The following is a 24,377-nucleotide window of genomic DNA, read 5'->3' on the forward strand; positions in this document are numbered from 1 at the left end:
GGACGAAGTTGTTGTATAGGCTGCTGATTAAATAAATGAAGGTACACTTATAAAATGAATATTATGTTATTGTTTAAAACAATGAGGTAGCTGTATGTATCAGTATGGAAAGATTTCCATAATATATCAAGAGAAAAAATTAAGATACAAATATATTATACATAATATATTAAGAGAAAATATACAAAATATGTATATACACAATGTGTATGTATATATATTAATATAATTATACATTATAATATATACATTAATATATTATACATAATATATTAGAAAAAATTAAGATACAAAATCGTTTTATGGTTGAAGTTGACATTTGGCAAAATATACACATATATAGTTTGTTTTTCTATGCTTAGAAAACAAGTTTGAAAATATATGCACCAGGGGCGCCTGGGTGGCTCAGTCGTTAAGCGTCTGCCTTCCGCTCAGGTCATGATCCCAGGGTCCTGGGATCGAGCCCCACATCGAGCCCCACATCGGCTCCCTGCTCGGCGGGAAGCCTGCTTCTCCCTCTCCCGCTCCCCCTGCTTGTGTTCCCTCTCTCGCTGTGTCTCTCTCTGTCAAATAAATAAATAAAATCTTTAAAAAAAAAAAAAGAAAATATATGCACCAAACTTAACACCTATTGTCATGAGAATTTAGTTGAATAGAACTGAAATGAGAGAATTCAATAAAAATTTCGTTAAATGTTAGGGGAAAAATCATTTTTGAAAAAAACATAGCCTACTCAACAATAATCCTGAAACACTGTTTATGCTGGTAGAAAACAGAAAATCTGGTTTTGGCTTGGTAACAGGCATCAAAGAATAATTCTTTGGTTCTGTTAGAGCTGTTGTTTCTTCTGGTTAGAAGTATGACCTTTATCCTCTGTCAAAAACTTCATGACTATATAAAAGGTTTTTGAATTCTGAAGAGACAGGAAACAGATCTCAAACTATGTAGTTACTAGTTTTATATTTCTAGAATATAGTATTAGAATCTTTTGGTGGGAAGTGTTCTCAAGCACTTCTGTGCTTAGTACATAATAAGCCATCTATTAAGTATATCTATGATTATCATCATTATCATCATCATGAATAATCAGCAATAGGTACAGTTACATAAATTGATCAATATCATCAATATTGACATATAACATATTTCATCATTGCATCTCTGGAGGGGTATTTTAACAGCTGAAATAAAAACCTGTCAAGTTTTGTCCTGACTATGAAGTTGGGAGGTTGTTCCCTCCTCTCCAACTAAAGACTCAGTCATGGTCATGGTTATTTACACAGTAACAGTGTAGCCTTTATTTTTAAAATTTATTTTCATTTGTTAAAATAAGACTTTGTTTTTTTTATTTTGAGCACTTTTAGGTTCACAGCAAAACTGAGAGGAAAGTACAGAGATTTCCCATGTACTCCCTACCCCCACACAGGCATAGCCTTCCCCATTATCAACATCCTCCACCAAAGTGGTACACTTGTTACCGTTGATGAACCTACATTGACACATCATTATCACCCAAAGTCCATAGTTTACATTTGGGTTTACTCTTGGTGTTGTACATTCTCTGGGTGTGGACAAATGTATAATGACAAACGTATCTATTAAACTGGTATGGTACAGGGTTTTTCATTGCCCTGAAAATTCCTCCTTGCTCTGCTTATTCACCCCTCCTCTTCCCTCTCCCACCCCTGGCAACCACTGATGTTTTCACTGTCTCCATAGTTTGCTTTTTCCAAAATGTTGTACGTTTGGAATCATCTGGTATGTAGCCTTTCCAGATTTGCTTCTCTTACCTAGTAATGTGCACTTAAGTTTGCCCTATGTCTTCTCATGTCTTGATACCTCCTTTCTTATTATTTATTTATTTATTTGACAGAGAGAGAGACAGTGAGAGAGGGAACACAAGCAGGGGGAGTGGGAGAGGGAGAAGCAGGCTCCCTGCAGAGCAGGGAGCCGGATGCGGGACTCGATTCCAGGACCCTGGGATCATGACCTGAGCTGAAGGCAGTCGCTTAACCAACTGAGCCACCCAGGCGCCCGATACCTCCTTTCTTTTTAGCACTGAATAATATTATTGTCTGGATGGACCACAGTTTACTTATTCTTTCACCTACTGAAGGGCATTTTGGATGCTTCCAAGTTTTGGTGGTTATGAATAATGCTTTTATAAACATCCATGTACAAGTTTTTGGGTGGGTATATTTTTCCCCTTTAGGTAAATGCCAAGGGGTGTTACTGCAGGATTGTATGCCAGGAATAACTTTAATTTTGTAAGAAACTGACAAATTGTCTTCCAAATGGCTGTACCACTTTGCATTCCTACCAGTAATGAGTGAGAGTTCCTATTGTATCACATTTAGTGTTTTAGTGTTCCAGATTTTGGTTATTTTAAGAGGAGTGCAATGGTATTTCATGAATTTCTGCGTGGCCTTTTGAGGGGTTGATCCTTGAACAGGCTCCACCCTCCTCCTAAGGGGCTGGGCCCCCAATTTGTGTTTCACTGGACTTATGACAGCTTCTGGCCTCTGGGTCTCCAGGTTTCAATGCCTGCCCAGAGGGGGAAAGAATAGGGAAAGATAGGGAAGACTCTGAAATTTCTCTGAGCCGGCAGCCTGGGGGAAATTATGCCTGCAAAAAGGCTTTACCAAGTGCTACTGTGGGGCCAGGCAACATTCAGTGCAACATCCCTAACAGTGAGAAAGAAATAAGTAAAGACGTGTCCAGAAGAGACACTACTCCAGGCACCTGATGTGGCTCTATTTTATTTATGGTAGCCAGAGGCCAGTGGGAAGAACTCCTTTAGCTCCTGGTAACTGCTGGCTCCTGGATTTTCATTCAAAGCTTTCACAGGAATGAACACTTATAAGTGGATCTCCAAAGGCACAGTCTGGAGAGGTTTCCTTAAAGTGGAGAGATCTGGGAGAGGCCTTCGTGGGGGCGGTTGTGAAAGTAAGGCAACACGGGCTGGAGGAAGAAGAGTAGAAACCGGCCCACAAAAGGAAAAGCGATCGTCATGGATTTGGGAAACTTGATCCGGTGTGTTAAATGGCATTTCAGAAGAAATCTAAATGCTACTGGTTTACAGCAAGAGTCAAGTAAAAGTGTCCGGGCTCGGGAAGCCTTCTTCAGGGATCAAAACAGACACAAGGGGTTATTTCTCTCCAAAAAACCCTTTAAAAGCCGAGAGGCCCGGCTCCTTCACGACCTCCCTTCCGCACAGCCTGGGTCAGAGCCTCTCAGCCACTTCAAAAACCCGGAGAAGGAAAATCCAGTCAGGCCCTGGAGAGGCCGACGGTGGGCTCCGGTCAGCCTGCGCACTGGGCATGCGCAGGGGGTGGGCCGCCAGGTCGGCTTAGGGAGCCGTGACGAGTCCGGAAGCGCCTGCGCGCGCCCCTCTGCTCGAGAAGTAGTTTTGTTCCTGGTCCTCGGCACTGTAGCCCTTCCGAGAGAACCCTCGGCAGGACCAACCGGACCCCAGCCGGCACCGCGGCAATGTCCAGCAACAGCTTCGCTTACAATGAGCAGTCAGGAGGAGGGGAGGCGACGGAACTGGGTCAGGAGGCGACTTCAACCATTTCCCCCTCCGGCGCCTTCGGCCTCTTTAGCAGCGATTTGAAGAAGTGAGGAGAAAGGTTTGGGGGTTTGGGGACGGGACTGAGGAGCTGGAGACCCCGGAGGCGCGGGCACCGGGCTTGGGCTCCCGGGAGAAGGGTGAGGTCGCCCTGGGACCGTTCCGGGGCCGGGCGGTAACGTTTCCCGCTGGGGGGTGGGGTTGGGTCTTTTGGGAGTGGTGGGAGTCGTTGGAGAGTTTGGGGTGGATGGGTGGGGGGGTTTCTCGTAGTTTTCAAACTTTAGTGAGAAAAGAACTGTTGGAGAGGTTCAGGTCTCATTCGTAAAGACTCTGATTGGGTTGGTCTGGGCTGGGGCACAGGAATCTGAGTTGTGAACAAACACTTCTAGCTTATTTAACATTTGCCTAGATCAAACTTGGAGAATTGCGCGTGTTATGGTGAAAGAGGAGGTGTTTGGGGGAGTTAAAAGGGCGCGTTAGAGTGATTGTTGCTTATGGGAAACTATTCCCTGACCGTGGAGCGTAGGAGCATGGAGGTGTTTTAGGCGCTTTATGAATGGACAAACCGTTTATACGAACATTCATGTTCTTGGATAATATCCTTTGCATTACAGAGAAAAAAACCTCAATTCCAAACACAGTAATAAGCATTTGAGTAGAGAATATTTAGAGCGTGACTGTGAATAAGTTCTAAAGTTTTACAAATTAATAACGTGAATTTTAAAAACAAATACTAAAAGTGTGTAGTTTTTTAAAAGTAAAAATATTTAAGGACCATCGAAAAATGGAGAGAAACCCTCCCCAAGCTTTTTGGTGGGAGGGGTTTTAAACTTACAGAATTCTGGTAACTTTATATTTTATTGTAATCATTTTTACATTTCTCTTATTTTTAATGTCTCATTATTAGACTATGGTGGGTCACATAATAGGCTGTCACTAGATTCATGCTGAATTAAGTGAAAGTAGCTGTGCTGATGGCTTTGCAGGTGTTAGAAGAGTATAATTAAAATTTAATTTAAGCTTTACTAATAAGATCGGGCAGTCTGCAAAGTTGCTAATAGTTGACTTTGGGTTTAAATTTTGATTGTATTAAGCTGACTGAAATCTTATATACAGCATGTGGAATACAGTTTTCTGCTCCCTCCTCCTTGTTCTCAGGTAAGATCACTAATTTCATTTTTCATTCAGTGCATTTAGATGATGGATTGTTTTAGTAGGAAGCTTGTTGCAGCTTTACACTTCTATTAGCAAAATGTTCGGCTGCTGAATTACCCTGTTGTAAGTCTGCCTCAGTCTGTTTTGCATGTGATTTACTTACAATTAATTTACTTTTATGGTTTGTTAACATCTAAGATGTTTTCCTCTTGGAGTTTCTGATTTCCTGTTCTGTCAGATTTGGACCCGGTTTGGAGAAAGATGTATGGCTTTGACTAAGACCAGTGCTGTTGAGGTGACCAATCAGGTTGGATTTAAAATAAAAATAGCTAACACTTACGGAGTGCTTGTGCATTTGTGCACGCTATTTTACATTTATTATCTCATTCAGTTCTCCTCACAAGGTCAGTGGCTTGTTACCAGACGCTTATCTGATTGTACTTTGCAGATGAAGAAGTTGGAGCACAAGTGGTTAACTTGTCCAAGATCGCAAAGCTGCAACACTGCACTCTTTGAACTTGAACACAGACATTCTTTTTTTTTTTTTAAAGATTATATTTATTTATTTGACAGAGAGAGACATAGCGAGAGAGGGAACACAAGCAGGGGGAGTGGGAGAGGGAGAAGCAGGCTCCCCGCAGAGCAGGGAGCCCGATGTGGGACTCGATCCCAGAACCCTGGGATCATGACCTGAGCCGAAGGCAGTCGCTCAACCGACTGAGCCACCCAGGCGCCCGAACACAGACATTCTAATCTGAAAGCCCATTTTCTCAAACACTTGGATATGCTACTTACTACTTGATGAAATTTATGGCGCTTTTATTAGAGAATGCACACAACTCATTAAAAGTTTAAAACTTTGAAAAGTAGCTGTAGACAGTATGTTACCTGGAAGCTTCCAGGAATTAGAAACATTTTGGACATTGAACTGAAACCTAGTGGGATTGTATAGGAGCAAGGAGACACCTGGAAGTGGTCTTTTAATCTCTCTTGAGTTTACATTCTTTTATAAAATCATGATATTTCTTGACTTTTTTTAAAAAAACCAAATGACAAAATCTATGTAAGAAAAAGCTTACCCTGTTTCTCTGCTGTCATTTTTTAAATTGAGGTATACTTGACATGTAACATTATATTAGTTTCAGGTATATAATACAATGATTTGATATTTGTACATATTCAGAAATGATCAACACAGTAAGTCTAGTTAACATCTGTCACCATACCTAGTTATAATTTTTTTTCTTGTGATGAGGACTTTTAAGATTTACGCTCAGCAACTTTTAACTATATAATAACGGTGTTACTGACTATAGTCACCATGCTGTACAGGGCATCCCATGACTTGTTTTATAACTGGAAGTTAGACGTTTTGACTCCCTCCATGCATTCATCCACCAGCTCTGCTCTAATTTTTGATGGTTGACTTTGAGATAGTTTCAGATTTCCAAAAAAGTTGCAAGAATAGTACAAAGAACTACTTGCACATTCATCAGTTAAAAATTTTTTTGCTACATTGCTTGCTTTCTCCATATACTCACAGACACATACACATTCGTATTATGTTTTCTGATCCTTTGGAGAATAGGTTCTATACATCCTATCTTTTTCCTCTTAATACCTTGGTATGTATTTTTTAAGAACTGATATTTTCTTACATTACTGCAGTACCATTATATTCAGGAAATTTAATATCAGTACAATTTGTAGTCTTTAATTCAGTGTTGTCATTCGTCCCAGTAAATAATTTATTTTTAGTGTGTTTTTTTTTTTTCCATCTAGTACAGCATCCAGTCCAGGATCATGTACTTGATATGGTTGTTGTATCTCTTTTAATCTCCTTTAATCTGAAATCTTTGTTTTCTTTTTTTAAAATATTTTATTTATTTATTAGAGAGGGAGAAAGAGAGCATGAGTGGGGTGTAGTGGTAGAGGGAGCAGCAGACTCCCTGCTGCGTAGGGAGCCTGGTGCAGGGCTCAGTCCCATGACTCTGAGATTGACCTAAGCTGAAATCAGGAGTTGGGTGTTCAAGTGACTGAGCCACCCAGGTGCCCCCTTAACCTTTGTTTTTCACTACCGTGGCACCTTTGAAGAATACAAGCCAATTATTTTACAGCATGTTAATCACTTTGGATTTGCTGGTGTTTCCTCTTAATTTATGTTTACTACTCTAGTGATGTGGCTTTCTCAGACTTGCATCTAAAGGTGTTCTGTTAAGGTGTTGTCCATGATTTTTTCCCCAGTAATCATTCCATGGGGGACACTTTGAGGCCGTGCAGATGTCTTGCTCCTTATTAAATTTATCAACTCCTAGATATATAACAACCACTGATGAATCTCCTGAACCATTCTTTTCTTTTTTTTTTTTTAAGACTTATTTATTTATTTCAGAGAGAGTGTGAGCAGGGGGAGGGGCAGAGGGTGAGAGCAAGAGAGAGAGAGAGAATCCCCAAGCAGACTCCCTGCTGAGCTCAGAGCCCAATGCAGGGCTTGATCCCTGGACCCTGAGATCACGACCTGAGCTGAAATCAAGAGTTGGCCCTTTAACTGCCTGAGCCACCCAGATATCCCTCTCCTGAACCATTCTTAACCAAAATGGCTGCAAAGTGTTGATTTCCAGCTCTCTGACTTCTTCCTCGATTCTGCTCTTTGGCCTCTTGTCCTAAAGCTTTATGTCCTTTGATCCTTCATTGACCATCTCAAGGATGCCTTAATACTTCCTCATGATGGGATTATCGATGATTTTGTTTTCTGAATTTAATCTTATTTATCAACCGTCTTTGTTCCTTTCTCCCTTTAAATAAAACCAGAATCAGGGAGTTGTACGTCACTTTAGAAAAGCAGATCCTGTACATCATTTATTGGTTAATCAAGACTGTGTATTTGATTATTTGCTTCAAGATTTTCAGATTTTTCATTTAGTAAAGAGTTACTTTTCTTTGTATTCCTTTCTTTTGCAATTGTCGATTTTTATTGCTTTTAGTTTTTTTCTAAATTATTTTCCTGTTTTGTCTTAAAGAAATTCTTTTATCTTAACCAATTTGGCTCTATGTGTAATTAAAAATAATTTTAGTAATTTAAACAGTTTCTAGAAAGAAGCAGAGGAAACTAATTTTTCTTAACAATAGTAAAACTACTAAATTTCCAAATCTCCTTTCTTTTGAGAGTATCATGGTGTTTTAGAAAGAGCATTGGATCTGGAGTGAGACAACCTCAGTTTAAGTTCCTGTTTTCCACTTGTAATGTTTCCTTGTTCAAGTTGCTTGATCTCTTCAAACTTCAGTGTCCTCTTTTCTAGAAAGATTATGATACTTGCCTATTTTGTGAGGTTCTCATAAGATGGCAGAGTTGAAAGCGATTTCTAACACTGGAAAAACTGGTGGAAGCTTCACCAAGGTGGTGACATTTTAGGTCTTAAAGCCTGAGTTTTTTGCCAGGTGGAGGACGGGGGGAGTTCCTCAGAGTTGCAAAAGAAAATGCATGTTCGGATGAGACAGATTTGGGCATAGACATTTAGAACTGTAGGCAGTAATTAAAGCATGGGAATGGGCAAATGACCCCTCCATCCCCTTGCCCCGGGAGAACTTCTCTTGTTTAGAAAAAGAAGGCAGTTCAGACAAAACCTAAGAGAACACTGACATTTAAGGTTGAATGGAAGAACTAGGGAAAGAGACAGTGCTCAGAGGGGTGGGACACCAGAGGAAGGTTAAAAAAAAGGGCGGGGGGGGGGAGCTAAGAGGATAGTTAGTAAGAGGAAATGGTCAACTATGTTAGGAGTTGCATAATGAGGATAATTAGAATGAAGGCTGAAAAGAGGCCATTAACAATAAAAGGTTTAACAATAAAAGGTGACCTTAGCAACCAGTAACTTAGCAATGCAGTACCTCCTCAACCACTTTGAAAGGTAGCATTTTTAGTTTCTGCTGAAATTGGGGTGGGCTTTGCATTTTTTTTAGAGTCACAGAGCTGATTTAGACCCAGGCTAGGGGCTGCAATGTATTCCTGTAGTCGTACTAGATCATGTAGTATGATGTAGTCAGTGCTACATCAGTGTATTTGTATTGCATTAATGAAGCCTAGCTTATTTTTTTAACTTAAGTTTTATTTATTGTCAACTTTACAACATCAGCCACGAAAATTACATATAACCCTTTAACCTTTTGTATCAGTGTTTCTCAGTGGAGTCTTGTAGGCAGATTACATGGGTCTGTGTTTTCTATGTAATTATAGCAAATCTGACTTTATGTCTGCCACTTGGGGTCTCATTCAAGAAGGCATATGGAAGGGCAGTTGAATGAGAGTAACCTTTTTAAAGGATGTTCTTGAGTTTAGATAAACCAGTTCCAGATGTCAGTGCTTTATAAGTAGTAACCTATTATTTTGGACATGCTTAAAATAGTCATTGTATCTCTCATAAGAGGTTCCAAACTTTTTTGTGTGAGTTTCCATTTTTTATTTATATTATTTAATTTTAATTCGGGTTTATAACTATATTTTTGTTATTTTTCATTTAATGCGTTTTTATAGTTACTGTTGTTCAAAGCTTGCTCTACTTTCTTTTCACTTGTCCTAGTATTTCTCATTGATAATTTTATCTCATTCAGTCACCCTGTATTTTCAGGTTATGTAGTTTCTAAATGAATATTTGTTGAATATTGTATAAAAGAATCTATTTGGGGCGCCTGGGTGGCAGGCAGTTGAACACCAGACATCTTGATCTCAGCTCAGGTCTTGATTCCATAGTTGTGAGTTTGAGCCCCAAGTTGGGCTCCATGCTGGGCAAGGAGCTTATTTAAAAAAAAAAAAAATCTATTTCATAAACTCAGCTTTTATTAGATAGTATAATTCATGTGAAGAAATATTTTTTCTTTCTTTTCTTTTTTTTTTTTTTACCAAGAGAGGGTCTGTGGGAGGTGGGATGAGGGGTAGAAGGAGAGAGAGAATCTTAAGCAGACTCCATGTCCAGCAGGGAGCCTGAGCCCAGTGTGGAGCCTGATGTGGGGCTCCATCTCACGACCCTGAGATTATGATGTGAACCAAAATAAAGAGTTGGAGGCTCAACCAACTGAGCCACCCAGTTGCCCCCATGTGAAGGAATAATTTATGAGCAAAGTATTTGGCTTATAATTTTTCTTCTTCTTTTTTTTCTTTTTAAGAGAGAGTGAGAGAGAGCAAGGGCAGGGGGAGGGAGGGAGGTGAGGGAGAGAGAGAATCCCATGCCCAGCTCAGAGCCTGATGTGGAGCTCAATCTCGTGACCTAGAGGTCATGACCTGAGCTGAAATCGAGAGTTGGACACCCGGCTGACTCAGCCACCCAGGTGCCCCTATAATTTTTCTTAATATTTTCATGGCCTTTACTCAGTCGAATGATTCAGATTCTACTGATATTTATTGTCTCTGTAACTAGTGTAGTGTAAAAAAATAAAGTGTGACTGATTCATTGGACCATATATGGAAGGAAAACCTTGTCTGGTATCCTTACTGTATTATACAATATTGATGTGTTATTGCCTCACCCTGACTTAATTGTCTTTAGTTCCAGAATAGCCATTTTCTTCATGGCATTACTTGAATCTTTACTGTGTTAGGGTTAATTGACTTGGAAATGTCATGGAAGTGTTGAGTGAACTTTACAGTCAGAATTTTTTAAGTCTCTCTTCTGACTGTTCAAAGACATATTTATTTGCAGATTTGGGATTATTCCATATATGTAGTTGATTCTTCTGTGTTTTCAGCACAAAAATACAAAGCGATTCTAAGACCTTGATCTTGCCTTTAAGAAACTTAGAATTTAGTTGGTGAGATAAGTCTAAAAATGAACTAATAGTATTATCAGTGTATAGTTAATATTAAATTGTGTAATAATTCTCAACTTTTCAGTGTGCTATCCCTACCAAAAGGTATTTATTTTAAGCCTTCACTTACATAAACAATGCTTTTCTGAAGAAAATGGAAATGCTGGAATTTTGAAATGTCAAACATTTTAGTTTGAGATGCTGAAAGTGTTGGAGCTCTGAGCTATTAGCATATTATGAAGAGGCACAGGCTTCTCATTGTAAATTCTCTTGTGCTCATAAGACCAGGGTTGCAAGTATGAAAATACACTCCACTTATGATTTCTGTAGCATACTGTTGTCCTTCAAATGTCCAAATATGTTACTGCCTTTAACAACGTATTTGCCATGTTATATATGTAAGTTGGATCCATTTTTGTTGTTGTTTATAAAGGGCACATAAAATTCCAGGCAATTTCAGTATTTTATTGATCTTTGACTTAGTTAATTCCATGTGTTCCAAGATGGCTATTAATGAAAGAAGAAACTGTATAATGGTATCTTCAGCGCATTCCCAGCTAGATGAGCTGGTTGTTTTTATCTTTACATAAATAAGATTTCCAGTTTTTTATTTTTATTTTTTTTTTAAAGATTTTTAGATTTCCAGTTTTATAAAAGGCCAACTACTTAAGGATTGTCACTTCAGTGGTACAGTAGGGTTCTTACAATTTAATTTTTTGAAATAGACTTCAAATCAAGTAAGAACATAGAACAAAATGATGAAATACTGCCTGTAAGCAGATTCCTGCTTTCCAACAGATTATGAAAGTGTTCCATTTTATTGTTTAGCTTGCATTTCTTCTTGGAGGAGTCATTTCTGACTTTTACAATTTACCTTAATAAATGTTCAGCCAAGAAATATTCATCTTTTGCTACAGAGTATGTTAAGATCATTGATCTGGTGAAATCCAAGGAGAAAATCTGGAATACTTAAATTTCAGTCCTTAGAATTAAATCCCAAGATGTGACATATTTCTAGGCAAGTTTTTGTTTGTTTGTTTTAAGTAAACTCTTTCCCAACTTGGGGATCAAGAATTGGATGTTCTACCGACTGAGCCAGACAGGCGCCCCTATTTCTAAAAAGTATTTAGAATTTAGAGCAACGTTACTAGAACGAATGATTAAAACAAACAAAAAAAGGAGACAGATGGTTGGTTGAAATGTTCTTTTTTTACTGCATGAAAAGTTACAAATGATCATGGAATGACAAATGTATTATAGTAAAATAATTTGACAGTATTGTAGTTGTGTATATAAATGAACTACTGACAAAAACAAATTGCCTGTAGTCCAAATTCAGAATTTAAAGTGAAGCACCCAAAGTAGAATAATCAGGAAGGAAATGATTTTCCTTTATTTCATATTATTATGAATAACGTTCATTGGTTTATATATTTAGGGAAGACTTATTTAGCTTATCAGTTGGAAAGAGTTCATAGATATACAGAAATGAACAATTTATAGTCATTGTCTGCTATTGATGGGCTGATTATTTGTATTGCTGATAGGATCTGATCTAATTAGAAGGCCAGTGTCTTTAATCTTTCAGTTGAGTGAGTTGGCATGGCAGCTGGACAAGGGAGAGATGCATGAATAATGCTAGTTCCAAAATCATGGGTTGGCAGAGCTACACATCACCCAGCTTTGCTCTAGGAATGGATTTTCTCAAAAAAAATTTTTTTTTTAAAGATTTTATTTATTTATTTGACAGAGAGAGACACAGCGAAAGAGGGAACACAAGCAGGGAGAGTGGGAGAGGGAGAAGCAGGCACCCCGCGGAGCAGGGAGCCCGATGTGGGCTCTATCCCAGGACCCTGGGACCCTGGGACCCTGGGATCATGACCTGAGCCGAAGGCAGACGCCGAACACCTGAGCCACCCAGGTGCTCCTCTCAAAATTTCTTAAAGCCTGGATTAAGAATGTGGTCATGAAGGATTAAGGGGAAGTTAGTACTATGAGGGCAAAGAGGTAAGGAGCAGATTGGAAGGTGAGGGGCCAGATTTTGTAGGGCCTTTGGATTTTATTTTGAGTCAGAGAAGCAGCCAGTGGAGGGTTTTGAGCATTATGGGCGTTTAGAAGTCATTCGGTACCTGTTAAGTGCCCGTTGTGTACCAGCTGTATTTCCTGCTTCAAAAAGGTCTGTGGGGTGCTTGGGACCTGCTTGCACATTTCCAGTGTTTATTCAATAACTTTAAAAAACTATAGAATTTGCAAATATGATATTATAGATTTAACAAATATGAATGCCTTCTGTATGCTAGGCACAGTTTTTGATGCTGGGGATTAAGTAGTGGACAAAATGCCTGCTTTCATGGAGCATATATTTTAGTGGAAGGAAGACAGTCAATAAAGAAGTCAGTATATAGTTGATCATTTGATCATAAGGAGTGCCGTTGAGAAAAATAAAGCAGGGAAAGAGGACAAAGGGTTAGGATGGAGATTGGATTGGAGTTTGAAATATCAGGGTCAGGAAAATGTACCCTTGAGAATTTGTTAATGGAACGCATACCTGAAGGAAATGAGCAAGTGACATGCAGCTGTCTTGGGGAGAGTATTCAGTCAGAAGAAATAGCAATGCTGGGTCCCTGAAGTAGGAAAATTTCTGACCTGTGTGAGGATCAACAGACAGGCCAGTATGGCTGGAGTAGAGTGAATGAAGAAGGGGGAAGTTGGTAGGTGAGGAGGTCAGAGAGGTAAGGGACCAGATTGCATAGGGCTTTGTAAATCATTGTAAGGACTTTGATTTTACTCTGAGTGAGAAGAGAAGGTATTGAACATAGAAGTGAGGTGATCTGACTTAGGTTTTAAATGGATTGCTTTGCTTCCTGAGCTGGGAATAGACTCCAGATCCAGGGCAGGGAGATGACAAGAAGACTGTTGGAGTAATCCAGAAGGGGTTAAATTCAGGATATATTTGGAAGGCAGAACCAACAAGATTTGCTGATGATTTGGGTGTGGCATGTGAAAGAAAAGATATCAAGGATGGACACAAGGTTTTTTGCCTAAACAGCTGTAAGTTTGGGATTGGGTGTTAACTAAAATCCAGATGTGTGAAGAGGAAGTTTTTAAAAGGAAGAGGAATCAAGAGCTTGAGCATGTTATGTTTGAGATGCTTATTAGGTGTTCAAGTGGAGATAGTAAATAGGTAGTTGATGAATGAGTTGGGAGGTTTCAGATTAGAGATGTATATTTGGGAATCATCAGGTTATAGATGGTAGTAAATACCATGAATTGGATGAGACACCAATGGAGTGAATGTAGAAAGAGAAAAGATCAGAGTACTAAGCTCTGGGGCATTCCTGGAGCAGTTGTGTCAAATAGTACCGAAAGTGTCAAGTAAGATGATTACTGACAAGTGAGTTTTGGATTTGTCAACGTGGAGGATTTTGGTGACCTTGACAAGTAGTTTAGCTGCAGAGGTAGGGCTGAAAGCCTGACTGGAGTGGGTTTAAGAGAGAAAGGAGAGGAGAGGAATCCCTGTGAGTATGTATTAGGGTATAGGGGAGCAGAGAAATGGAGTGGTACTTGGAAGAGAATGTTAAGTCAGGGGATTTTTTTTTTTTTTTTAAGATGGGAAAAACTATATTATCCTGTTTGCTGATAGAACCATTTGATGTAGAGGAGGAAAAATTGGTGATGTAACACAGAGAGACTTACTTGACTGATATTTCTTATCCTTATAGAAAATTTAGCAAATACAGATGAGCTAAAGAAAATAACAACCCTAATTTCAACACCCAGAGAGAATCAGTTAACATAATACAGATCTTCCCTTTTCTCTTTCTTTTGCATATATGTATACTATGTATTTTATTTTTTTTAAAAGATTTTTATTTATTTATTTAAGAGAGAGAGACAGATAGTGACAGAGATAGAGAGAGCAGGAGCAGGGAGGAGAGGGAGAAGCAGGCTACCACCGAGCAGGGAACCTGAGTAGGACTCGATCCCAGGACCCTGGGATCATGACCTGAGCCGAAGGCAGCCGCTGAACCGACTGAGCCACCCAGGCTCAGCCACCCCTGTATACTATGTATTTTAAAAGCAAAGCTGTATGCTTTTGTAGTGTAATATGGTATTATGATTTGTTCTTTTTATTTACTAGTATATGGAGTCTGTTCATTTCTTAAACTGATAGTCCTTTTAGGACATACTGTAATTAAGCCACTAACTTGGAAGGAGCACTAAACTTTTAGAAAAGTGAACAACTGCGATAATACAAATGAAATTATATAGCTAAATTTCAAATTATCGTTAAATTTCACTCTATTGTTTTTCTGAATCCTATTTCACAAGCATTTAAAACTACTAAATTAGGGGTGCCTGGGTGGCTCAGTCGTTAAGCATCTGCCTTCGGCTCAGGTCATGATCCCAGGGTCCTGGGATCGAGTCCCGCATGGGGATCCCTGCTCAGCTGGAAGCCTGCTTCTCCCTCTCCCACTCCCCCTGCTTGTGTTCCCTCTTTCTCTGTGTCTCTCTCTGTCAAATAAATAAATAAAACTTAAAAAAAAAATAAAAAAAATAAAACTACTAAACTATATGGAGTATCGTTAATTTGCAGCACATAAAAGTAAAAGAAGTTAATAAGCACTAGGTGAATTCTGTGTGGATATCAAGGATTTGGGAATAATGATTATAGATAGTATAGGGAAGTAAAAATGTGTTTGTTTTAAACTTTTTATTTAACCTTCCGTCTTGTGGATAGATATTCTATTACTTTTAAATTGTCTATTTTTAAAGGAGGTCATTTCTTATTTTTCCTAAAAGAAGAGGAACTTATCTATGTTTTGCTTTAACAGAAATCAAAGAAAGAGAGTGTTTCAGGAAGGAGGTAAGTGGTGAGCAGTGTGAGCTGCTGTGGTGAAGAGTCCAGTAAAATGAATTCAGAGGAAGTGTTTCTTGGACTTAGTGATAAGGCACCTGTTGGTGACCTTGGTGGTAGTGCTGACAACAGTGTGGGGAAATCAGATTGCAGTGGATTGCCAAATGGGTGAGAAGTGAGTAAAGGAGCACCATTCCTCCAAAGAACTTTGGCTTTCAGGGGGAGGAGAAAGGATAGAATGATAGGACACATGGAATCTTAGGAGCTTTTTATTTTAAGGGTTTAAAGAGTTGAGAATGCTTAAATGCTGATTGGAGGGAGGCGGTAGAGAATGGTGTTAGAAAACCAAAGAGAGAGATCTAGAGCACTACAGAGAAAAGGAGAACATGTTGGATTGATTTGAAGGCTAAGTGTATAGTCTTTTGTTAATGAGAGGGAAAAATGGTTGGATTGTCTGATGAGAGTGGGAGAGGGAGTGGTAGTAGGGATGAACATTTTCAGAAGTCTGAAGTAGTTGCTAGAGACAATGGGGAAGGCCTGTTGTCCTGACGGAAAACCAGGAAGGCTTGTGGGATGATAGTGAGGGCTTGCCTAGTGGAGGTTAGAAATCACTGATTTATACTGTTAACAGTCTGATCTTTTTCTCCAGCAGCACTCGGCAGTCCTTTTATATATGTGAAGAAAATGATCAATTCATGTGGCAAAATTGAGGTTTAGCTAGGTGGGTGCTATGAATGACAGTTCAGCAAGAAGTTGAGGATATTGGTAAGAAAGATGTTGAAGTACTTAAAGATAGTATCTAAACTGGAATGGGAAAAAAGTAAAGGTATTAAGTAAGGGGCTGATGGGAAGAAAATAAATAGAGTGTCAGGGGACCAGAAGTGTTTAAGAAGTCACAGGAATAGGTGTGGTGGGAATAACTGAGTGAGAGTGCCGGAAGAATAGGAGACTGGTCAGAAAGAGAGTTGTATGCATTTAATATTTCAGAGATTGAATGCTTTTGGGTGTTCACAAGGTTTGGGTATGATTTAGGGTATGACTGGCAGTTAATGGCTGAAAGTTGCCTGAAGCTGAGAATCAGTAAAGATGATTAGGCCAGGGAATTTAGAAATAAGAGTACTGGATGGGCTTCCAGGTGGATGTTAAATTCACTCAGAATATTCACCAGTGGCAGAAATGTCTTAAATGAGTAGAAGAGTGGCAAATGACAATAGCAAAGATAAAAGGAGTAGTTAAGTTCAGTGGTGTTTATTTTTGATTTTTTTCCTGTGGATGTATTGAGTCTAGTATCAGAAATAATGATTTCTTCTGAGGTCCTCCATTCCCCCCTTATTTATCAACAGTGAATATCATTGTTTCCTTTACACAGTGACTGTCAGAAAACTTAGGAGCAAAATTTGTCGTGTATGACTAGCAAGTGTAGGGAGCTTTGTGGCGTATTAGCCTTACTTTTGCTTTTATTTTAATTTCCTTTCCCCCATTAAAATTTTAAAGTGTTACTGTCTATTATGAATAATTGAATATCCCCCTTAAAGTTGGGGAACAGGGCAGTACATAAATAAATATACATAAGTAATTGTGGAAGACAGTAACAGTTACTTTTGATACTCACTGCTCCTACTCCTTGCCACCATCGCCATAATCGTCAAACCTTTACTGAATGGCTTCTCTGTTTTGCCTCTTCTTGGATTGGGGGACACAAATCAGCATTGTAATAGTAGTAATAACAGTTATAATACTTTATATTTAATACCTTATATTTGTAATAGTAGTAATAACCGTAATAATACCTTATATTTTTAATACCTTATACTTTCATTTTCTTATGGCTTTCTGGCCATCCATCCCATTTGCCCCAAGAATTCATAAGTTCCCCAGTCTTCATAGTAACATACTAGTCCTGTCTTCTGTGGAATCTTGGTGACAGAATTAACTCTAAATTCTTTCTGTTCAAAACCATCCATTGTCAATAGACTTGATACTCTTTTTCTCCCCCCATCCTTAAACCCCATGCTGCAGACATCTTCAGGTCCTACTTAACCCAGGCCTCTTTTGCCTTGATTATTTGCACCAAATGCATATAAAACTCTTCTGTCACTAGTGTTATGGGTATGGATGGCCTTTTTACCCCATCTAACTCTGTATCCTATTACTTTCTCATCCAAAGACTCTTAGGTTCACTTGTTTTAGATTCCACCTTCAATTTTTATAGGACTCCATGCCTACATACTTGTACCGTTTCTCCTGTTTTTGAGTTCTGTTATGATCCCAGATGTGTAATTATCTGTAGGGTCTCTTAGTTTCCAAAATAGAGAAATAGTTTGCATGTTGTTCTGAGTTCGCGGGTGCTATTCCCTCATTCTTCCCTGCCTTTGGAACTCTAGGACTTTTACATTTGTTCTTTGGAAACAGTTTTCTATTGATCCTGTATCAATTTGCAAAACATTTTCATATTTTTTTCACAAGGGCACAGTTTTAATAGTGACTTATATGATGATGCAGTGTTTGCTAAATCATAAAAACTGCCTTAAAAATGTATTGAGTCGGGATGCCTGGATGGCTCAGTCAGTTAAGCATCTGCCTTCTGCTTGGGTCATGATCCCAGGTCCTGGGATCGAGTCCTGCATTGGGCTCCTTGCCCAGCACGGAGCCTGCTTTTCCCTCTCCCTCTGCCAATCCCCCTGCTTGTGCTCTCTCTCACTCTCTCTCTCAAATAAATAAATAAATAAAATCTTAAAAAAAAGCCAAAACCACGATCATTACAACATGGGGCAGATAACTTCATATTTGCCTAACAGTGTTCACATTTAAATTTAAACTAATGGTTAATACATTAAATTTTATTGATGAAAATACTATACTCACATATTTCATAAAACCAGGGCCAGGAGGGCCTTAGAAAATTTCTAGTTGAAGGGCGCCTGGGTGGTTCAGTCGGTTAAGCGGCTGCCTTCGCTCAGGTCATGATCCGAGGGTCCTGGGATCAAGCCCCACATCGGGCTCCCTGTTCCGTGGGAAGCCTGCTTCTCCCTCTACCAGTCCCTCTGCTTGTGTTCCCTCTCTTGCTGTGTCTCTGTCAAATAAATCAAGTCTTTAAAAAAAAAAAAAAAGAAAGAAAATTCCTAGTTGAGGTGTCAGAATGCTAACATTAAGAAAAAAGTTAGTATTTGCCTAGTGTCAAATGGAATAAAGAGTGCTACAGGATATTGAAGGAGACAATGGTCAGTGAAGGCTGGGGCTTCTGGAGAGTAGGACTTTGATTTAAGCATTGATATAAGGAAGGAAAGGACGAAGAGTATTCATTTTTTTTTTTTAAGATTTTATTTTTAAGTAATCTCCATACCCAATGTGGGGCTCGAATTCACAGCCCGGAGATCAAGAGTCTCATGCCCTACCGACTGAGCCAGCGAGGTGCTCCAAGGATGAAAGGTGTTCTTAGTAGGGTATTCACCAAGAACGAAGGTAACATATTATGCCTTTTTTTCTGGCAACAGTGAGTGAACCAGTGTGGATAAAGAGGGGAGTTCCTGGAAAGGAGCAGTGGAAAATTTGAGAAGTAGTTGTTAGAGTGTGAAGAAAATTGGACTTTAACTTCTGTTCTAAGAACAGGAGTTGATGATTAAAAGTGATTACTGTAGTGGTGTTTTGGGAAGATTAATCTGGAATTGTGTGGAGAATAAATCAGAGAAAAGAAACTGGAGGCAGAGGGGGGCTTTAATGGAGGTTGTTACAAAAGTCCAAGAGTAATGTGATAATGGTTTGGAGTCTGTTGGTGTAAGTGCGTATGAAGAGGAAGGAAATTGTGAGCACATTATGAAAGGGGAATTCAGAGGTCTTACTCGCTGGATTTGGTTGAGGGGAGGAAGGAATCAAGAAGTTCAGGTTTTTAGCCGCACTAGAAGAATGTGGGGACTGTTGACTCAAATGGGGAAGGGTTGAGAGGACATTTGGGAAGGAGAAAAGACATTTTCATTGGTGAAGTTGGACTGTAGTTAAGAGAGATCAGAACTGTCAGTGTATGTTTGGGAATGTTTTGAGGTGAGAGAGTAATAGTGTCTGTGACTAAATGCACTTTTCATCAGATTTAATGAAATTCTGTCAAAAAATTGTTCTTGAGATATGTTTGTGGTTATTGGAAAGGTCAATATAACATTGGCCCAAAAATCTTTGGGAATGACAAAAGGTAAAAGCATATTATCTAAAGAACATTAGCCCCAAATAGTCTGAGCAGTTAGATTACTAAAGAAATACAAATGGCTCCTGTGCTAGTAATCAAAGGAATGCAAACATACTCCTTCTCTCATGTATGAAATAATAGTGACCATAGAGGGTAGTTTTTGTTATATTTTTATGTGGCACACTAGAAAGTGGGCAACTATGTGTCATTGTCCAGAATTTTTGTTGAAATCTTACTAGTCCTTGAAATCCAGAAACATGGGACACTTAGTTCTGAGTATATAAACTCACAACCTTTGGGGCAGTAAGAATTTCACAAACACTTTTATGTACTTTAATAAAATCAAAATAGATGACTATTATTTAATAGTACATTTATAGAAATGCTAGGGTTAATTGAAAGTAAATTAAAGTTAGAAACACATAGTTCTTATAGTTTCTGGCTATCTAACAATATCAACAATTATAAAATAACAGATCGGTTTTTTCAAGGTGGTTAGATAGTTGAACATTTCTTTAAAGAGAAAATGTGGTTAAGTGTCTGGAAGTCAGAGATGTTTTTGCTTACACACACACACACACACACACACACACACACGCATGCAGAGTGCTGTATATACTGGTACCTTGTATATTCCTAAACAGAGGATTTTGGATGATAGTGACCACAAATGATTTTTTCTTATTTTTTTTTTAGCATTAGTATTTTGAAACTTTTCATTAATGTAGTAAAAAATTATAAAAATTTTCAATATAATTTGGTCAGTAGTATGTTTTATATTTCAGAAATTTAAAATCACACGTGGAAATAATTTTTTGAAAATGACAGTTATAGATGACAATACCTTTTCAAGAGATGGCGGAATTTAAAATAATCCTGTAAATTTAGGTGATTTGTACTTTTAGATTCTATTCCTGTCAAATAGCAATTTGTAGGACCTTTTTTCTGTTTCAAGGCCTACACAGCCCGCATCAGGAAACATGACTTTTTTAAAAAAAGTGTAAAAAATATATAACATTAAATTTGCGTCTTAACCCCACCTACAGTTCAGTAGTGTTAGGTATATTCACACTGTCATATGATAGATTTCTAGAACTTTTACATCTTGTAACACTGCCATGTGACTTCTAAAAACTAAATTTTTTAGTGAGATTTTCAAGTGCTTCAGGGACAAAGCTTATCTAAGGTAGAGATTGCATATTGGTTTCCTCAATTCCCTCCACAGAAGGCTGATCCAAACTCATCAGATGGAAAACTTGCCTTCTGTGGCCTTGGAAAATTGTGTGTGTGGTTTTTTTTAAGAATTTAAAAATTAATCTAGCCTTTGAGTTGGCATATCTTATTAACACAGTTGTAGAACACTTACATTTATTCCACTATAGTTTATGAATTTCTTGGAGGAAAATCTAATACTAATACTCAAACTTGATGCACATACTGACTCTTGGGCATGTCTGTGTTTATGCCCATCTGTTACTGTGGCACCATGCCCGTTATTGGCATGCCAATAGCAGTGAGGCATGTGAGCCAACACAGATGAATTGTTTGGATGGAATACACTATTCTGTAATACTAATTAATTTTGAGCTGATGAATCTACATGAGATAAAGTTAACCAAATGCAGTCAAAGTAATGTCAGTGAAAATAAAATTTATTTTGACTTCTACAGAAGTGTATCACAGATGTTTTAGACGACTATTGAGAATAGTGTTCATTACGGTTCCAGTGATCAGTTTTCTTTTCATAAAAATTGAGTTTAAGAGAAAAAATATACAACAGTTTTCTTGTGGTAGATTATAGATTAGAGAGGAAGTACTGTAACACTGTCGGTTATAGATTTTATTCTCACAGGATATTACTTTATAGTTCTTGAATTATAACAGAAGTTGACAGCAATGTGGTAAATGGGAAGAATGTTGGATTTCAAAACAAGACTCAAATTTAATTGCTTGCTTTGCCGTTCCCTAGTTCTGTGGTGGTATACTTAAAAGCTTTGTGAGTTCACAATTTCTTATGTCTGTATAATTTTCTGCTTGTATGCTGTCCTTGTATTGTCTGAGCTTCAATTTCCTTATCTATCAAGTGGGAGTAATAAAGCCACACATGTCACAGAGACTGTGGTTCTAAAATAATACGGTGTTATAAGTTATAGAAAACAATACCACTGCCAGGTAGCTAAATACATTAATTATATGTTAGAAATGCTTATTAGTGGCAAGGTAGTCAGTAATATAGAAAATATATAACTCTGATTCCCATACCCTCAGAGATAACCACAATGAGAAAGTTCTTATGTATCCTTCCAGGAAATTTTTTTAAAACCAAATGATAATCTATATACTGTTCTGTAATGTATCTTGCTTTTCCTTTAATACATCTTGGAGACCTTTCCATATTAGCATATGAAACTATTACAGTGTTTCTTAATCACTAGGTAACGATTTCCTACTATTCCTTTTATTTAATTAGTTCTCATTTTGAGGGGCATTTGATTGATTTCACTTTTTGTTGAATATAAGCAGTCCTGCAAAATAAGTTTTTGCATATGTGTGAGAATTTATCTATTTGCAGTAAAAATTCCTAGAAATAGAGTTGTAGGTCAAAGGTTATTGCATTTTAAATTATGATAGATACTGCTAAATTACCTTCCAGATGGGTTGCACCCGTTTTTGCCCTCTACCAACAGTGAAGTCTGTTTCCCTTGCACCTTTGCCAGTACTGGGTACCATCCAGTTTCATAACATTTGCCAGTCTTATAGGTGCAAAATGTTATTACATGGAGTCTTCATAATTGTGAGTGTATTAAGTCTTTTTCCTCATATTTATTGGTTTATTCTTTCAGTGAATACTTTCAGTGAATTTAAGTGTCTTTCATCCATTTCCCTGTTGGTCAGCTCTTATTGATTAAAGATTCTATATATTTTAAGAAAATTACTCATTTTTTACTTAGTTTATGGCATTTTTTTTTAGTGCAAAAGTTTTAAAACCTTCTGTGTTCATATTTTTCTTTTCTTGCTTCTGAGATTCCCCCAATCTTTTATCTTTTATAGAAAGTGGCATTTTGGTTTATAGTGCTCTTCAACAGTGAAACAGCTTTTCCCTGTGCCAACCAATTTTTTGTCTTGGCACATATAAACTCAGCTGGCTCAGTGTTCTGTGAGATTTTCTTTAAAACTTTAAGGATGAGTTGTCATATTCTAGAAGACATTCGTAATATCCTGAGCAAAAGTAGAACTTACTTTCTGCTGCCTGCCAAGGAAGCAAGTAGCTGAGGTCATTGATAAAAGGTTTGGCAAACATGGAGACTTGCTGGGCTGTATGTATGGCATCATGGTTTTTAAAACTTGTATGCATGGGATGTATACTTAGAAAATGTAATCCTAGGTTGTTTTTTTTTTTTACTTTTTTTTATTGTTATGTTAATCCCCATACATTACATCATTAGTTTTAGGTATAGTGTTCCATGATTCATTGTTTGTGCATAACACCCAGTGCTCCATGCAGAACGTGCCCTCCTCAATACCCATCACCAGGCTAACCCATCCTCCCACCCCCCTCCCCTCTAGAACCCTCAGTTTGTTTTTCAGAGTCCATCATCTCTCATGGTTCGTCTACCCCTCCGATTTCCCCCCCTTCATTCTTCCCCTCCTGTATCTTCTTCTTCTTCTTTTTTTTTTCTTAACATATATTGCATTATTTGTTTCAGAAGTACAGATCTGAGATTCAACAGTCTTGCACAATTCATAGCACTTACCAGAGCACATACCCTCCCCAGTGTCTATCACCCAGTCACCCCATCCCTCCCACCCCATCCCCCACTCCAGCAACCCTCAGTTTGTTTCCTGATGTAATCCTAGTTTTTAACCTTTACTGGGGTCATGGACCCTTTTGAGAATCCAGTGAAAGCTTGGAGTTTTTCTCTTTCTCTCTAAGGAACATGTTAGTATATAGCAAATATTCATTTATTCTTTGAACTAACATTTATTGTGTGCCTTTTGTGGGCCTGTAAGGAGTTCCGTGTGCTTGAGAAAACAACCATAGCCTTCATTTATAAATCCTTTATAGACCTTCTGTTGGATCCTCCTATGTCCAGGTTCATTTCTGCCATAGTATCTGCAGAATTTCTTTGGTTGGCTCTTTCTCATCATTTGAGACCTTAGCTTAAATGATCACCTATCCAGAGAGGACTTTTGTGATCACCCAGTCTTACTTTATCGCATCACCCTATTTTAATTCTTTCAGTACTAATATGGTCTTTCTGTCTACTTTTATGTTTTCCTTCCTTCTTCCTTCCCTCCCTCCCTCTTCTTTCCTCCTTCTGTCATTTCTCTCATTCCCCTTACGCTCACCCACCCTGTGTTCAAACTTAGAATGTAAGTCCCAAGAGGTCAGGGATCCCAGTATTTTGAACAGTTTCTGGCACATGTGGATTTTGAATTAATGAACTTGCGAGGCCCAATAATAAGTGCTTTACAATGATCTCATTAAGTGTTCATTACAACCTATTTGAAGTAGATACTAACCTTAAGATTTGTTGATTTTTCTCTGTAGTTTATTTTCTATTCTATTGAATTCTTGTCTTAGCCTTTATTTTCTTACTTGTTCTTTGAGTTTAATTTGCTGTTTGTTTTCTTCTTGAGGTGGAAACTTAGATTTTGATTTGTAATCTTTTATGTTGCATTTAGAAATAAAAATTTACTTCTAAGTACTGCTTTAGCTGCATCTCATGAGTTCTGAAATGTTGCAGTATCATTAGTTAAAAAATTTTTCTGATTTCCCTGAAGATTTTTTTTTTTTTTTATGATTTTAGTTTCTTTGGCCC

General features: G+C 38.1%; 1 protein-coding gene across 1 annotated transcript in view; it reads left to right on the forward strand.

Annotated features, from left to right (window-relative positions):
- Nucleotides 1–3,343: 3,343 nt before the first annotated feature.
- Nucleotides 3,344–24,377, forward strand: part of AP3B1 (adaptor related protein complex 3 subunit beta 1) — a 248,677-nt gene continuing 227,643 nt past the window's right edge. The window contains exon 1 of the mRNA XM_081825590.1: nt 3,344–3,617. Within this exon, the coding sequence (XP_081681716.1) occupies nt 3,490–3,617 (128 nt within the window). The 5' untranslated portion in view covers nt 3,344–3,489. The remainder of the gene's footprint in view (nt 3,618–24,377) is intronic.

The sequence above is a fragment of the Leptonychotes weddellii genome, chromosome 7 (assembly GCF_054177405.1).
Source record: "Leptonychotes weddellii isolate Sample4059 chromosome 7, ASM5417740v2, whole genome shotgun sequence".
NCBI lineage: Eukaryota > Metazoa > Chordata > Mammalia > Carnivora > Phocidae > Leptonychotes > Leptonychotes weddellii.